Source organism: Stenella coeruleoalba (genome assembly GCF_951394435.1).
Source record: "Stenella coeruleoalba genome assembly, chromosome: 15".
Taxonomy (NCBI): Eukaryota; Metazoa; Chordata; class Mammalia; order Artiodactyla; family Delphinidae; genus Stenella; species Stenella coeruleoalba.
The window spans coordinates 47,697,029-47,713,368 of NC_137161.1; the positions used below are offsets into that span (position 1 = coordinate 47,697,029).

The 16,340-nt window shown below is 44.6% G+C and overlaps 3 protein-coding genes across 5 annotated transcripts in view; all 3 read right to left on the bottom strand.

Moving 5' to 3' along the window:
* The window catches only part of DTD1 (D-aminoacyl-tRNA deacylase 1), a 108,652-nt gene extending 105,954 nt beyond the window's left edge, over positions 1-2,698 (bottom strand). The window contains exon 1 of the mRNA XM_079944038.1: positions 2,510-2,698. Coding sequence (XP_079800164.1) covers positions 2,510-2,552 — 43 coding nt within the window. The 5' untranslated portion in view covers positions 2,553-2,698. The remainder of the gene's footprint in view (positions 1-2,509) is intronic.
* A 7,453-nt stretch (positions 2,699-10,151) lies between these two features.
* On the bottom strand, positions 10,152-12,073 carry SMIM26 (small integral membrane protein 26). Its single transcript, XM_079944039.1, has 2 exons — positions 11,476-12,073; positions 10,152-10,494 (listed from the first exon to the last, which is right to left on the bottom strand). The coding sequence occupies exons 1-2, from the start codon at positions 11,591-11,593 to the stop codon at positions 10,328-10,330; spliced, it is 285 nt and encodes a 94-aa protein (XP_079800165.1). The 5' UTR covers positions 11,594-12,073; the 3' UTR covers positions 10,152-10,327.
* Positions 12,074-15,652: 3,579 nt separating this feature from the next.
* The window catches only part of SEC23B (SEC23 homolog B, COPII coat complex component), a 40,880-nt gene continuing 40,192 nt past the window's right edge, over positions 15,653-16,340 (bottom strand). For all 3 annotated transcript variants that reach the window (XM_079943767.1, XM_079943768.1, XM_079943766.1), the window contains one exon: positions 15,653-15,865. In XM_079943767.1, coding sequence (XP_079799893.1) covers positions 15,776-15,865 — 90 coding nt within the window. In that variant the 3' untranslated portion in view covers positions 15,653-15,775. The remainder of the gene's footprint in view (positions 15,866-16,340) is intronic.

Sequence of the window (16,340 nt, forward strand, 5' to 3'; positions counted from 1 at the left end):
CATGACAGTATCGTACAGAGTAGTTTCACTGCCCTAAGGATCCTGTGTGCTCCACCTGTTCACCCCTCTAAAGCTTCTTCTATAATTAGGATTATCTTCTTAGAATAGATTCTCAAAAATAGAATCACTATTTGAAGTGATTCAAATCATATTTGAACAGTTTCAATATTTTTATAATGTGGTATTATCCTAATAAGAAATGAATTATGCACCAAAGCCTTGAGATGACACAATTCGCTCTCTTATTTTGGAGAAGTTTTGTCCCTCCTTCAGGCAGAAGAATTAGGAGGTTAAAGGGATGTTTTATTATAGACAAATGGATTTCCAAGGGGAAAAACTTGAGAATCACCATTTTAGACAAAAGGTCACAGGGCTAGAAGAGACCTGAGCTATTTGGTCAATGTTTATTTGACGCCACGTATAGTGGCATCACCCAAGACTTCCTCTTTGAGAAGAATTCACCAGCTCACAAATTAACGCATTCAAACCCAACCAATCTCTTCCCAACATTCTATGATTCTATTCAGATTTCGGCTTATAAAGCTGAGTGATGGACATGGGGGTTATTGTACTATTCCATGTGTGTAACCACATGAATATGTTTGAAGTGTTCTGTCATAAAGCTTTTAAAATTAGATTATCATAATAACCATGCTAAGGCATCAAATGTGCCTGACCAAGCTCATCAAGTGAGCCTGCCACGTAATATGTGACTCTTAATACTGTCCCACCTATAAAACTGGAAGTGACATTTTAGAACCTTTGAAATAAAATGCCATTCGAGAAAGGCCACATGGAAGTGAAGCCTGTCAGTCACATTCTAAAGGAATCAGAAAACCTCTCCCCATTACAATACAAGTAGAAGGCAAGGCTAACTCAAAGTTTCCTCCAGCACCGTGGGAGAATTCCATCTTATTAACACCTTTAGACAGTTAATTTGTTTTTAACTAAAAGCATACAACTTAAATAGTAAAGTAAGATCATTCAAACTATTCAGCTAATCTCACAGAAATGTGTTTTTGATATTCCAGATCAGCACAATGGAGAGTTCTCCATTCTGATCAAAACTTACATTCTCCAAAGTCTGTTCACTGGCCATCATGACCACATAGGGCAGGCTGCAAGATTCTTCTCAAAAAAAGCAAGAAAATCTTTTCATCTATGAATTTTCCCAGTTTTAGTGAAGTTACATATTAACTAAAATACTAAAAAAAAAAGCCCACTTTGTTTTAAAATTTCATAAATCCCAGAGCTATACTATTCCCTATTACTCCAGGACGATATCCAAAATCACTTATCAGAACAGCTTAGAAATCATTAGCCAGGACTGAAAAGTAGAATCTCGGATCTAAATATATGGTTTTACTGAGTTTGATTGTTTCTTTAGGGGATTTTGTTGTTTCGTTCTTAGATTTATACTCTCCTGGACATAGAAACACACATTTGGTATAGGCTTGAAGGAAAGGATATCTAGAACTACTTGAACTGAAACAATATTAGAATTCTGCCAATAAAAATAGGAAAGACTAGAAGACAATGTAAAGTTAATCATTCAAAAAAATTTTAACATCTATACTATCTTCACTCGAGGTTTTTTTTAAATTGGAGTATAGTTGCTTTACAATGTTGTGTTAGTTTCTGCTGTACAGCAAAGTGAATCAGCTATATGTGTATCTATATCCCCTCTTTTTTAGATTTCCTTCCCATTTAGGTCACCACAGAGCACTGAGTAGAGTTCCCTGTGCTGTACAGTAGGCTCTCATTAGTTATCTATTTTATACATAGTATCAATAGTGTAGGTGTATATATGTCAATCCCCATCTCCCAATCCATCCCACCCACCCCTTCCCCCTTGGTGTCCATTCGTTTGTTCTCTACCTCTGTGTCTCTATTTCTGCTTATCTTGGCTTGAGCTTTTAAAAGGACTTCCTTCTACCTATTAATCATCTGGACCCCTGATGTTCAAACTAGACCGCAGTGTTCAAGCCATGACTGATGGTTGCGTGGCTCGGTTCACATGAAACTGGTGGAAAAGAGAAACATCTCATCCTGGATCCCCTGGGTTCCCACCCGGGTCACGTGGGCAGACACGGTCAGAACCCACCCCTACGAGCACCTGTCACGAGCGGGCACCTTAGGGGAGTCAAGCTCCAGGTGAACCGGGACACGGAGAAAACCGGCAAGAAAGGGAGACGCGGGGCAGAAGGCTGGGGAAGGGGTGTGTGCCCCGGAAACGCTCCCACGCGTCGTCTGTTTAACACCGCGTGGAAGGGCGGGCCGGGGGATGCTCGGGGGACGCTCGGGGGATGCGGGAGGCCACCTGCGCTCCGGACTAAAGGAAACGCTGCAGAAGACGACGAGGCGCGGTCACCGCGACACTAAGCGTAGACCCTGCAGCCCGTGGACGGCGCCCCGGGACGGCGGGGACTCGGGGCGGCGGGGGCCGGGCTCGCGCGTGGCCGGCGGCGGCCCGGGGGCGACCAGCCCGGCCCGGCCCCGCCCGACTGACCTGTGACGCTGGCCCGGGTGACGCGCTGCACCACGGCCTTCATGGCGACGGCTGGGGCGAGCGGGGCGGCGCCGCGCGGCTTCCGGCCTCGGGACTCCGCGGGCTGCGCAGCTGCCCGCGCCCTCTGCCGGGGACACCTGGAAGCGCGCTCCGACCCCCTGAACCCACGAGTCGACGGCCCGCCCACGTCGGCCACGCCCACCACAGGTTGGTCCCGCCCATCTGAGCCCTCGGTGTGGCCCCGCCCCCGCGAGAGGCCCCGCCCGCTCTAGGTCCGGCCCCGCCCACTCTTGGTCATGTCCCCCGTACAGCTAGATGAGCCCCGCCCGGACGCTGGAGTCCCGCAACCCCCTTCCCCGTCCCCACACCCCAGCCCGACTCACTGGTGCCCAGACAGTAGTTTCTGCCCCAGTTTCTTTTCACAAACCCCGGCCTGAGTGACAGTCATCCCTGAATCCCAGCTTTGTCCTGAATACTAATCCTAATCGTGTGCCTCCTTCCATGTTTCCACCCTTCTGCCCCCAGATTCTCCCAAATTCTTTTTCCCTTGTTTTCCTGCCTCTGTAACTCCTCAGAAACCAGACAGGAGAGTATCTGCTGCCTAAAATAGCCATTTAACTGTTTAGGTATTCATTTGACCTAGCCGCGTCCTGGCAGTGCGCAGATATGTGATTCTGTAATTGTAATTCCTCCTCTAATACTGATACTTGGCCCCTCTCCCAGACTTGTTAGAAGATTTGAATAATATATACTGTGCAAAAGTGTTAGAAATCTGCAAAGGACTGTACAAGTATTACCCTAACAAATTATTATCACTGCTAAAAACAAGCCCTTCTCAGTGTGTCTTCTTCTTACAGCCTAATAGTGCTGGTGGGTGTAGAGGGAGGGAGTTGAGGATGTTCCCGAACCAAACTTGGGTCTGCTCTACCCTGCTTTTCCTCCTGGCACCTCAGAAATGGCAGTTGGTTTGTGGCCTTTTTGTGTCTTATTGTTCATAACTGCCCCTGTGACTGCGCATGGGTGCAGTTATCTGCAGTCTCTTATAGTTTCTTTGTATCGGTTGCTGTAGGAAATGTTTGTCCAGGTGCAAGCGTTCAGGTAGAGGGTCCCAGGTCCCCACCCTTCTGTCCTGAAACAGGTCATAAATGTGAGAGGTGCCCTATCTGTACTGGGAGGGAGGGAGCAGCCTTATCTCCAAAGACAAAAGCACACCAAGAAGAATCTGAACCAACAGGCCTTGCTAAATTTCCCCCAGTTTACTCTGCCTACCTCATATTCCTTAACCTATCATGTTCCTCCATGACTACTCATGCTTCGTCAAACCTAACAACAAAAATTACACAGGTCCGTTTCTTTGGGTCTTCATCTCCTTATGAAGGCTCTCACGTCATGTAAAACTTAAATAAATTTGTATGCTTTTCTCTTGTTCATCTGTCTTTGTCACTTTAATTTTCAGACCCAGCCAGGGACCTCAAGAGAGTGAGAAAACCTTTTTCCTCTCCTACAAGAAAAAGCTTCAAATGGAGAACAAGGAAGAGTCATTTGGCCAGAAAAGACTATACTAATATACTTGAGCGTTAAATACTGCACACTAAATTGCCAAAGATAGCATCACCAGTAATGAGATAAACAAACATCATATACTTCTGATATTGCACCAAGAAAGACACCATGTCACTTTTGTGGTATTTCTGCCAAAAATGTAGACTCTGAATCCAATCATGAAGAAACATCAGGCAAGCCTAAATTAAGGAACACTCTACAAAATAACTAGAAGGATCCTTCAAAAATGTCAAGAAAAAGAAAGTCTGAAGAACTGTTCCAAATTAAAGGGGACTTTTAAAGAGACAGGAAAACTAAATGTGATGCATGAACTGAGTTTTATCCTAGCCAGAAAAAAATAAAAAGAAAGAAGTGCATATTGGGACAATTGGTAAATATTTTTGTTTAAATTTGCATCAAATCAACATATCTCAAAACATTTTGATCTCAAGACCCCTTTACATTCTTAAAAATTATTGAACACCCCAAATAGCTTATATCTTAAGATTTTTACTTGTACTAGAAATTACAACCTAGAAAAATTGTTAAATATTGACTTATGATAATTTTTTAAATGACAATAATAAATCCATTATATACTGACATTAGAGCAATGAGATCATGACTTACCATGAAGCCTCTGAAAACCCCATTGTACACTCTTGAAAGAATAGGAATGAAAAAGTCAAATATTGTCTATATATTATTATAAAAATAGGTGGAAATCTCAGCTCCTCTAAGGAGGATCTCAGAGAACGCTTTGAGAACTGCTGGATTTGATAATGGCATTGAACCAATATTAATTTCCTGATTTTTATGTAAGAGAACATCCTTGTTTTTAGGAAATACACACATGTACTTAGGGGTAAAGGGACAACATATCTGCAACTTTCAGATCTGGTGAAGAATGATATATACAGAGAAAATAAAGAGAGTGATAAAGCAAAGTAAAATGTTGACCACTTGGGCTATAAGTGAAGGTAACTTATTTCAAAAATAAAACGTTTTAAAAATATACCAAAACACCAGGATTCTTTTTACATATTTGTTGAGCTCGAAAAGGTCAGTATCAGGAGGCAGAAGCACCCAGCAGCCCCTCTTGCGGTGCCTCCTTCCCTCTGCACGCTCTCCTTTGCCCTCTAAATCGCCACTCTCCTCATGTTTTTGAATTCCACCTTGTGCTATTGACTCGCACATTTTCATTTCCATTCCCAACACATCCTCTGTGCTTGTACTTCCAAATGCCTTCTTGACCTCTCCACTTCCATGAACCAAATTAACAGACTGAAAATGGGATTCAGGCTTTTCACCCCTTCCGTATGAAAAAGAGTTTGGTCTTTGTTCTGTGTTTCTGGCATGGAGCTTCTAAGATCCTTGGAATTTCCTAAGGGATAGGAGTTCCTAATGAAACATTTCAGGGTGGGAGCCGGTCACCAGAAAGACCAATCATGTGGCTAGAGGGTGGGACTTTGAGGAGGGGCGGTGGGATGCGGCTGGAGATTGAGTTCAGTCACACAGCAGATGAGTCCATCAGTTGTGCATATGAGATGGAACCCCAATAAAAGCTGTGGACACTGAACCTTAGCAGAGCGTCCTGGCTGGTGAACACATGGGTGAGGAACCTGCACCCTGGTTCCACCGAGAGAGCAGTGAAGCTCTCTGTTGGGGACCTTCACAGACCTTGCCTGATGTGTTCCTTCGTTTGGCTAGTCCTGATTTGTATCCTTTATAATAAAACTGTAAGTATAAGGCTTTCTTGAGTTCAGTGAGTCATTGCAGTAAGTTATCTAACCTGTAGGAGTCATAAAAAAACTCCCAAATTTGTAGCCAGTTGGTCGGAAGTAAAGGTGGCTTGGTGACCCCCAAGGTGCGCCTGGCATCTGAACTGAGGGCTGCCCTTTTGGGGACGTGCCCTTAGACTTGCAGGGTCTGTGCTAAGTCTGGGTGGTTAGTGCCAGGACTGAATTGCAATCCCCCCAAGCCCCCCACACTCCACCAGCTGGGCCACCCTGATTCAAATCAATGGCTCCACTGTTTCCTCCAGCCATAAGTGACTCATGATTGCTCTTTCCCTCTCCCTGAGTAACTAGTCCATCAACAAACCTCCTGACTCCCCCAAACGAACCCCACACGCCCTCTTCTCTCCAGCCCCAGTGCCATCCTGCTCCATGGCCCGTCATCTCTCACCTGCATCTACTACAGCTGTTCAGTGGTCTCCTTACTGCCACTTCTGTCTTCACCCAATCCATTCTCCATAAGACGTAAAAGTGGTTTCTAGAATATAAAGTCTTCACGTTCCAGACTCTGATCTTCTTTAAATTGCTCAGGTAATCCACTTGTTGCTACCTCGGGACCTCAGCATCTGCTGGTCCTCCACCTCGAATGCTCCTCCCCCATTCTTTGTCCATCTCGCTCCCCTCCTTCCTTTCATTTTCAGCTTAAACGCCTCCTCATCGGAGAGAACTTCTCTGACCACACAAAGTTAAGAGTCCTGGTTCCCCATTATTCTCCATCGCTATCCTATGGTTTTTCCCTCATAATCTTCTGGCGACTTTTTTTTTTTTTCCTGGCAACTTCCAGTCACTCCAGTGCCCGATAATTTGCTCTATTAGTGTCTCGTGCTTACCATTCTATCCTAAGCACCTAGCACACTGCCTGAAGCTCAGATAACATTGCTGAATGAATACAGGTGTGAACTTGATTTTTTGACTAACAGGGGGTCATAGATTTACAGTATGGCTGTGGCTGTACTGGGCATCCTATCCAGACACAATGTTCAGAAGTACAGGAGACTATCGCCTCCTAGTGCTTCCTCTGAGGCTGGGACACCCTGCCCAGAAGCCCCTCGAGTTTCACTAGCCAGAGTGAGATCACATGACCATGCTTAACCCAGTCACTAGCAAGGGAGATGGGACCTACTCCTCCTGACTGGTTCAGATAAGAGGTTCTCACCTGGGGCATAGAGCCCCCCAGGGGTTACTGGAAATGTGTGTGGGGAGGGGTGTCTGAAGCTGTCACAAGCTGTGAAGATTGTTACAGGCATTTAGTGCCCAAGGAACTTGAAATGCTAAAGCACTTGCAACACCTGGGGCAGCCCACAAAATGGACTGTCACATCCACGGAGGCTGCAGCGCCCCCTGGAGAAACACTGACTTGGACCAATCAGGACCTGGGCCAGTCCCCCTGAAGCACCTGACGGGGTGAGCTCAGGGTCTGTTATAAAAGAGGAGTGGGATCAGTGGGTGCTGGGAAGGCAATCGGCACGGTCGACCAAGAGGTTGTTTCAGCTCGAGGCCATGCTGAACGAGGGATGTTGAAGAGGCATCTTCCTAAATCTTTTCAGGAATCTCCCAAATTCTTGAAAGTGAGATTGCCGGACCGCAGGATGTGCCATTTTCCATGTTGATACACGCTGCTAACCTGCTGTGCTGAAGAAGCAAGTTACTACCCATGGAAGCCCTGTTTTCAGACAGGCCAGTTGTGACGAGGTAACTCCCTGGGGAGCCACAAGAAAGAAAGCAAAGCGGCTGGAGGACGACAGAAGCAGACTGCATTTATCACCAGAAAGACGGCCTTTCACGCCTCATTTCCAGGAGTAGCTAAGACATTCTATTCCTAAGAATAATCATGCGTGTACAAACACTTTCTCATTTGACAGTCACAACCCTATTAGTAGACAGGCTAGATATTATACCTCTTCTTCAAAAGAAACCAAAGCTCAGAAAACACAGGAGATTTTTCTATCATGAAAAGTTAGGTACCATTTTTAAAAAGAAATGAATAGGGAGATGTGATTTGCTTAGAGTTACATCAACTGTAGCAGAGACCCAAAGTCACAATGGCTTAAACTACGTAGAAGTTGATTCTTTCTCTCTAAAGCCCTGGGCTGTGTGGTACTCCACAGGGCCGGAAAACCCAATTCCTCTTCTCTTGTTGCTCTACTATCTCTCAGGAGTCCTTTTCATCTGAATGGTCCCCGATGGCTCCTCCAGCTGGACGGATGTCAGGAAGGGGGCGCACGCCCCGGAGATACATACATCTTATAAAAAAGAAAAAGAAAACCCACTCCCTCTAAATACTACCAGACCTCAGAATTTCGGGAAACTTATTTCCAATCCTACAAACTCTCCTTCAATGGGTGATTCCCAACTTCTGAACAGACCGTGTTCCAACTGCACCTGCAAGATAGACGTTTGGAATTCTGAAAACCTTCTCCCAGAAGAACACTTTAAATTATATTTTGGTTGTTAGATTAGTCCACAAAGGCCTATTTAAGCCAAGATTCAGCAGAAGTACGGGAATTGTTGAAGCTCCAGGCTGTTTGGAGCCACAATTGTTTTACTGGTCGGTCAGTAATAAGTGTTATGGAGAGAGAACATGGTCTTAGCACAAGCAGTTGGGGTTGAAGTGTTTTAAACAAGAAGGAATACACACACACACACACACACACACACACACACACACACACACACACAGCTCCCAGAATTCCTACAGCCAGGCATCCACCCCCGGTAGAGAAACCTTCTCTGGGGAAAGTGACCTACAGAGGCAGGTATCTTAGTGCCTCCCGATGAAAGTCTGGCTTGCTGCCTGGAGTGGACATTTGTCCTGGTATCTACTTGCCCAGCATGCTGTGATCATCCTTCCTATATCTAGGAGATGCCCCACTTTGAGGGTCAACACATCCCTGATGCGGAAGCCAGAAACGCACTTTCCCCATCTCCCCGGCAGCCGGAGGCCAGGCATGAAACTGAGATTCCAAGGAGAGTGATGAGAAGCAGGCTGCTCTGGGAAGCCATTCAGAAATTCCCTTCCACCATCGTATGCTGCTTCTTGCACGTCTGATGCCCATCACAGGTGTCCACCAGGGTGCCCACCCCACTGGCACTGAGCCATTCTTGACCTCTGATGTCCAGTGAGGAGCCTCTGCTGCTGACATCTGAAGCTGCTACTTGCCATCTTGGAGCCTCTGTCACTTAGGTTGACTGCCCCCAAAGCACTGCTCAGGCCACCCACCTGGTGTCAGGTAGAACTGACACCAAGGAGAAATCAAGGCAAAGGTTTGAAGGTGACAGTACTATAGCAGGAACCCAGAAGTGTCCCATTCCTGTCCTACCAGGAATCCCTAGTCCTCACGGGGTCCCAAATAGCTGCGCACAAGAAACACTACCCAAATGGGCAACGAATGCTAGTTTCTTACTAACTGAGGCAGGACTCAGTGATCCACAGGAAAGGATCCGATACACAGGGAAGTGACTCTCACAGGAGTGGAAGACAAACTCTGGCTTGGGAAGAAGCTGATCAGACTTTGACGCTGTAGCTGCAAAGTGATGTTACTACAGAAATAACGGGGACAAAACGTGTGCAGTGAGAAAGGCAACAAGGCAGACAGTCCCCAGGCAGGCTCAGTGAGTGGCTACATTCCGGTTCCTGCTGCCAGGCCCTCCGAAGACCTCAGCATACTCTGTTTGAATTCTGAGCTGTCTATACTGGTTTTTTGTTGTTTTTGGCCACGCTGCATAGCTTGTGGGATCTTAGTTCCCCGACCTGGGATTGCACCCACACCCACAGCAGCAAAAGCACCGAGTCCTAACCATTGGACCGCCAGGTAATTCCCTGTCCACACACATTTTTAATAAACATCTCTTTCTGATTTAATCGCACTTATGTGGGTTTGTTACTTGCAACCAAACAAGCCCAGCGGAGAGAACACTGCAGCACTCAAGGGCAGGAACCCTGCTGTCCTCACTTTGTATCCCCTATCTCTAGAATACTGGTAGCCACCATTGGGGTTTAATCCACTCCTGCCGAAAGAATGAGGGTATCTGTACAGCTCCTAAAGAACAGATCGAGTCTATTTAATCCAGGAGTTATAATATAATTCACAACATACTTACCAAGCACCCACTAGTGCCCAAAGGGCTGCTCTAAGTCCCAAACTGAACACGGAGATTTGCTTAAAGGGACCACAAAAGCTATGTCTGACAGCAACATGAAAGGAATATAAAGTTACATGAACTAATTTCAGAAAACCAAGCTTATGGAAGCTCAATACGACATTTCACTTCAATCTTTTACTCCTGTGAGTATAGAAGGACACCTCCTGAATATGCAAATTTACTTTTCTTCAAGGAAATATTTATTGCATATTATTAGTGATTCTATTTTACAGCAAAATTAAATGTATACACTTTTCACAAAGAGAAAGTGGAAATCACAGTATCTCTCAAATTTATATGCTGAACCAAAGTCCTGTTTTTAGAATTCAGCCGTCCATCATGATTTTGGTCCGGGGCCACCAGTCCATGATTTCAAATAGTTGACGATCCTGGCAGTAATTGGAACAAAATTGTCTCTATATGTGACAACCGTTTCCACATAAAACCCTTTCCGGGGTTCAGACAGTTCATTTGTTGAGACATTCTTTTGTTCTACTTCACCACCTTAAAAAAAAAAAAAAAAGTAACAGCTGCATCACTAACTTTCATTTTATCTTACTTTATTTTTTAATTGAAGTATAGTTGATCACTAACTTTTAATTTAGGCAGCAGTCATTAGAATTATTAGTAAAGTCTTTGAAATAAAATAAACTAAGGTAAGAATTACCCCCACCCCCATCAGGTTCCTGACATTGTTTTCTTTCTGTAAAAAAGAAAATGTAAATAATTTTTTTAAATGACCACTACAGAGATAAATGTTTTAAAATGCTTAATGCTGACATGTGCACTTTCAGGCCATTGGTGATCTTCAGCACCAAATGTAATCTTCAGCACAGTTTTTACATAAAAAGCTTTACTGAGATAATACTTATTATACAATTAACTCATTTAAAATGTAATTCAGTTTTTAGTATCTTGAGATCTGTGCGACCAGCACCAAAATAAAGTGTAGAATATTTTCATCCACAAAAGGAAACCCCTTATTTTGTAGCAGTCGCTCCCCCACCAGCTCCTCCCCTTCAGCCCCAGCCAGTCCCTACTCTAGACGAAGCCACAGATTTCCAGAACATTTTTGAAAGCTGCGGGATTTCCTTTTCCTCCCAGCAACTGGTAAGATTTCAGTACTCCTTCGCTGGTGTAAGTCAGCGAAATCGTTTGGTCGGCAAAGGCGACCAGGCGACCAAAGCAGGGCTGAAGTTACAGAAGCATCGCCTCTTTAAACCACCATCCAGGGTCTTTGAAATTCCACCTGGAATCTCACGGATTCTTCAAATTCTGAGGATACGGGCGGCCTCGCTCAATAAACCAGCAAGGTTCGGGGAAGAGGCTCTAAAAGGTCGTTGCTGGCAGATTCCACGATAACGCGCGGCTCTAAGCACCGCTCCCGGTCTCTTCGCGCGGCACAGCGAAGCCACTTCTGCGACCCCCCGGACACGCCCCACGCAAGGCCGCGCGTCCCCCAGAGGTCCCGCCCGAGAGCCGTACCTGGAGGCTTGCTCTTTCTCTGATTATACAAAAACAAGGAGCCCAGCAGGGTCCAGGCGCCCAGTCCGTACAGCATAGACATGCGCCGGTACCAAGACAGGGCCTTTTCCGGACGCATGACGCCGCCGGGAATACCTCACTCCTCCGAGTCCCAGGGCGGAGGCGGGCCTTCCGGTGGGCGCGTCACCGCCGCCGCCGCCTCCAATGGGGAGCCGCTCCGGGCTGGCCGCTTCCTGCGCCGGCCCCGATGCATCCTGGAGCGTGTAGTCCGGACGTCGCGCTGGGCAACGCACTCGGGTCGGGCGCCTGGGGTCCGGAGACGATCTTGCCTCCCACGTGACGGGCCCCAATGACACTTTCTCTCAGGCAAACCTCCCACTTGCAAAGTCCTGCCTTACACAGGCTTTAGGTGGCCCTTGTTAAACTTAATTCCTTCCCTCCTCCAGCTCTCAGGTTTGCGAGGATACCCCGTCTACGACCCGCAAGTCATCTTCCCCATCTTCCTGCCTGGAGCCCTGTCTGGTGCGCGTGGGTCCCTCTACGTCTGAATTAGCCCCTCCACTAGGCTGTGGGTCCCATTCTTCTCTGCCTTTCAGGGCCCTGGCCCAGCAACTACACTCTGTCCACCTCCATCTCACGCCCTTTTCATTCTGTTGTTCTTTACTCCATCATACAAACGAGCCCGCGCCTCAAAAACAAAAAGTCTCCACTCGATCCACCATCAGCTTTTCTCTTATCCGTACATTTCCTCGAAGCATAATCTACCCCCACTCAAGAAACCAAACAACTTGAGAGCAAAAGGGATGTGTTGGGCACAGAGTGGATACTCAGTAAACTTCCATAGCCAGTAACTACTTTGCAGCCATAATCAGACGATTTCCAGCGCATACGACTCCACCTGCTCCTTTCATAGCTTCGAAACATAATTTTCTTCAGAATCTATTTATCCTTCAGGGCTCTTCCCATTTCTCCCACCCTCTAAAAATTGGTGTTTTGCCACACACAAAAATTAACGCTAAATGGATCATAGGCTTAAATATAAAAGCTAAAACTACAAACCGAGAAGAAAAGATCTAACACAACGATTGGAAATCAACTACATCCAATATAAAATAAAAATTTTTTAAAAAGGCGATCTTTGCCATCTTGGGATAGGCAAAGATTTCTTAGAATACAAAAAGCATAAACCACAAACAAATATTGGTAAATTGGACTTTTTCAAAATTAAATCTTTTGCTCTTCGAAAGGCAGTTAAGAAAATGAAACAAGCCACAAGATAAAATATTCAAAGTAGGTAGATCTGACAAAGGACTTGTATCAGAATTTATAAGGATATCTTACAATTCAATTATAAAAAGACAACCGAACTGAAAAACAGGCAACAATCACTTAACTAAAGAAGATATACAAATGGCCAATAAGTACAGGGGCATTGTCAGTCATCACAGCAATGCAAATTAAAACCACGAGACACCCTTACACACCTATTAGAATGACTAAAAATTATATTGAGAATACCAAGGGTTGTACGGACTTGGAGCAATCAGACCTCTTACTGGTGGGAACATAAAATATCACAACCTCTTTGCGATACTGGCAGTTTCTTAAAAATTGAAGTACCCCTACTGTATGAATCAGACATTCGGTTCCTATTCACCCAAAGGAAATGAAAACATTATGTCCACACAAACGTATGTATGTGGGTGTTCACAGAGCTTTATTCATAAGAGCCCCCAAATGGAAACAACCCAAATGTCTATCAACTAGTGGATGAATAAAGGAAATGTGAGTCTATCACTCCATAATAAAAGGAACTACTGTACTGATCCATGCAATTGCATGGATAAATCTCAGATGGGTAATGCTAAGTGAAAGAAACCAGGCACAAAAGAAACCAGACATAAAATTCTGGAAGCAAATTCATCTATAGTGGGAGAAAGCCGACAAGTAGTTGCCTCCGACCAGGGTGTGCAGAAACGGAAGGACTAAAAGGGGCCTGAAGAAACTTTGGGGGCTGTGGAAATGTTGTGTCTTGATGGTGATGTGATGGTGGTGCTTTCGTGGGTGTGCACATCTACTGAAACTCATTGAACCGTACACTTTAAATGGGTGCAGTTTATCGTATATAAATTATACCCCAATAAGGTCGTTAAAAACAAAACAGGAAAATCAGTATTCTGTTCCAAGCTTGCTTCTCTTCTCATACTGAGCAACTTTACTCATGTTATTTACTTTATACGTTTATGACTCTCAAATATACGCCACATTCTCCTGAAAGATAAATACATACTAATTACTGCCAACCTACAGGGCATTTTCAGTTCTACCCCACAAGCTCCTGAAACTCAGAGTGGCCAGGATTGAATTTATCCCTACCCCTACTGCGCCCCAGCCCCCAAAAGGAAAGAAACCTTTCCTGACTCACCCTCTCACCTAACACCTCATCTGTCACCTGTGTCTAAAAGCTGCCTCTGTTGAGGCCTCGGCTGGATTCCAGCCTCCTTCCATCCGGGCTGCCACTCTCCTAATTGATCATTTCAGGAGTTTCCTTGCTTTCAAGATGGAGTTTATAGTTACTAGGCACACTGGCTCAGTGTCTCCCTCTCGAGATGGCTGCTCTCCAAAGAACACTAACACCCACCTCCACGTTCTTTGGAAACAGCCACCAGCACCCACAGGTGGGACCTGCATGGCTCAGGGTGCCCCTCGGCACCTTCACTCACTGTCACTGGAGAGACACCAGAGCCAGCTGGGTCTATCACATTCCTCCTGTCAACTGGAAACAGGCCCAAGGAGGAACAGTTTCAACCCTAAACTGGATACACAGGCTTATGTACTCTTCTATATGATCTACCTCAATTCAAAATTATATCCCAAATATAAGAAAAATATTCTATGGAAAAGGTACAGTAAATAAAAGCCTTAGGCATTTAAAATGTAATTGTTAAACATTTTAAGATAGGAAACCCACCCAGAATTTTGAGCAGAGGTTAAGATGGCAGTAAGTACAAATTCAAAAGATAGAGCATTGGAATCAATCCAGATGGTCCGACAGCCAATTAATAGGAGTTCCCAGTTTTACTTTTCTACATAGCACTCATTAGCTTCTTAAAAAATTATATAATTTACTTCTAATTTTTTAATGTTGGTCTTCCCTACCCAGAATATAAGCTCTGTGAGAATAGGAATTGTTTTATTGGTTACATTCCCAGGCCCTAGAAGACTACTCCAAACATAGCAAATACTGAATAATTATTTGCTGAATGATTGAAAAAATGCCTCCAAAGTTTTGAGATAAAATTATTTTGGGCCTAGATTTTATACTCAGTAAAGCTGTCAGGTATGAAGGCAGAACAGGTTCTGTGAATTATCTCTTGTATGCTCTTTTTAGGAACAGTCACTTAAGGCAGCAAAATGACTTATGAGATAAAAGGAAAACTGCAACTAACCTAGGAGTCAAAACAAAAGAAACTCCTGGATGACAGCTGTCCTAGCAATTGGCCCATGTTAAAAGGGGATATAACCTCTAAACAAGGATGAACTCCACTGAGTAAAATAAGCTGTAATTTTTTTAAAATTGAGGTAACATTGGTTTATAACATTATATGTTTCATGTGTACATTGTAATTCAACTTCTGTATGCACTACAGTGTGCTCACCACCATCCAGCACCATCCAGTTGACCCCCTTCACCCATTTCACCCTCCCCCACCCCTTCCCCTCTGGTGACCAGCAATCTGTTCTCTGTATCTCAGGTGAGGTAGGAACAGTGCCACTCCAGACCACTCTGCCTCAATAAAGTTTCACATATTTCTTACTTTTCCTTGTCTGTTAATGTTAACAATATCCTTGACAGTAAATGAAGATTAAGTTCAGGAATTACCTCTTGGGGAATTTACTTAAAACACACAGAGACCTCAGAAATCAAATTTGTATTAGCATTATTTTAACCAGTGCTTCTTCATCCAGATTTATTTCCTTTCTGATCATTATGATTTTCATGTAAGCAAGCTGCCAAAATACATTAGTTCTGATTTTATACAGACTCTAAAAGTTAGAATACAAAAAGCATATAAACATCTACCGGTACCAAAACGTTTATGACCTTATAATTTTATGGTGTAAAGAAAAGGGCACAGATAAGGAATACAAGCAAATTAAAATCTGAAGAGTTACATAACACTTCTTTTGATTATTTATTAAAATGCAGCAGAAAAGTAAAAGGAACGTTAAGCCTTTACAAACAACTGTGAGCACAGTGTGACCGTGTTTTCCTCCATTTCCTTCTCATGTCCTCAGCTCAGCAGGCACTGGAGACAGCCAGTTTCTTCAAATGGTCCATGAACACCTGCAGGCTAACATCATCAGTCAGGATGGGCGCTCCTGTTTCCTGAAGTTTAATGAAAAAGGTTTACTGGCAGGTTTCTTAGAAGCTGGTTGGAATTCATGCGTTATTAAGGACCCTTCCCCTCACAAAATTAGCAAGTGCTGTCTGTCTGCCAAGAGCACTCCTGCCACCCAGCCCCGTCCTCTGCCTAGCTAATCTTTTCAACTAAAGCATAATTTCCTCACAAAACCCTTCCCTGATCCACTCATATCAGGTCATTCCTGCCACTACAGACAGTTTTGAGCATATGCCCTTCTACTTTACCCCACTGTGTAGTTCTGATGACTCATCCAGGGTCTGACTCCCAGCAGGCATGAACTCCTGGGGGCCCACACGTCCCATCTCTCATCTTCCCCACCACCCTGCTGCAACCAGCTTGATGCTCTTAAATGATCTGCTTACAACAGAAGCTTGGTAACAGCGTATTCACAATGTGTGAATCAGTATCCACTAAACAGATGGATCTCTGCACTATCAA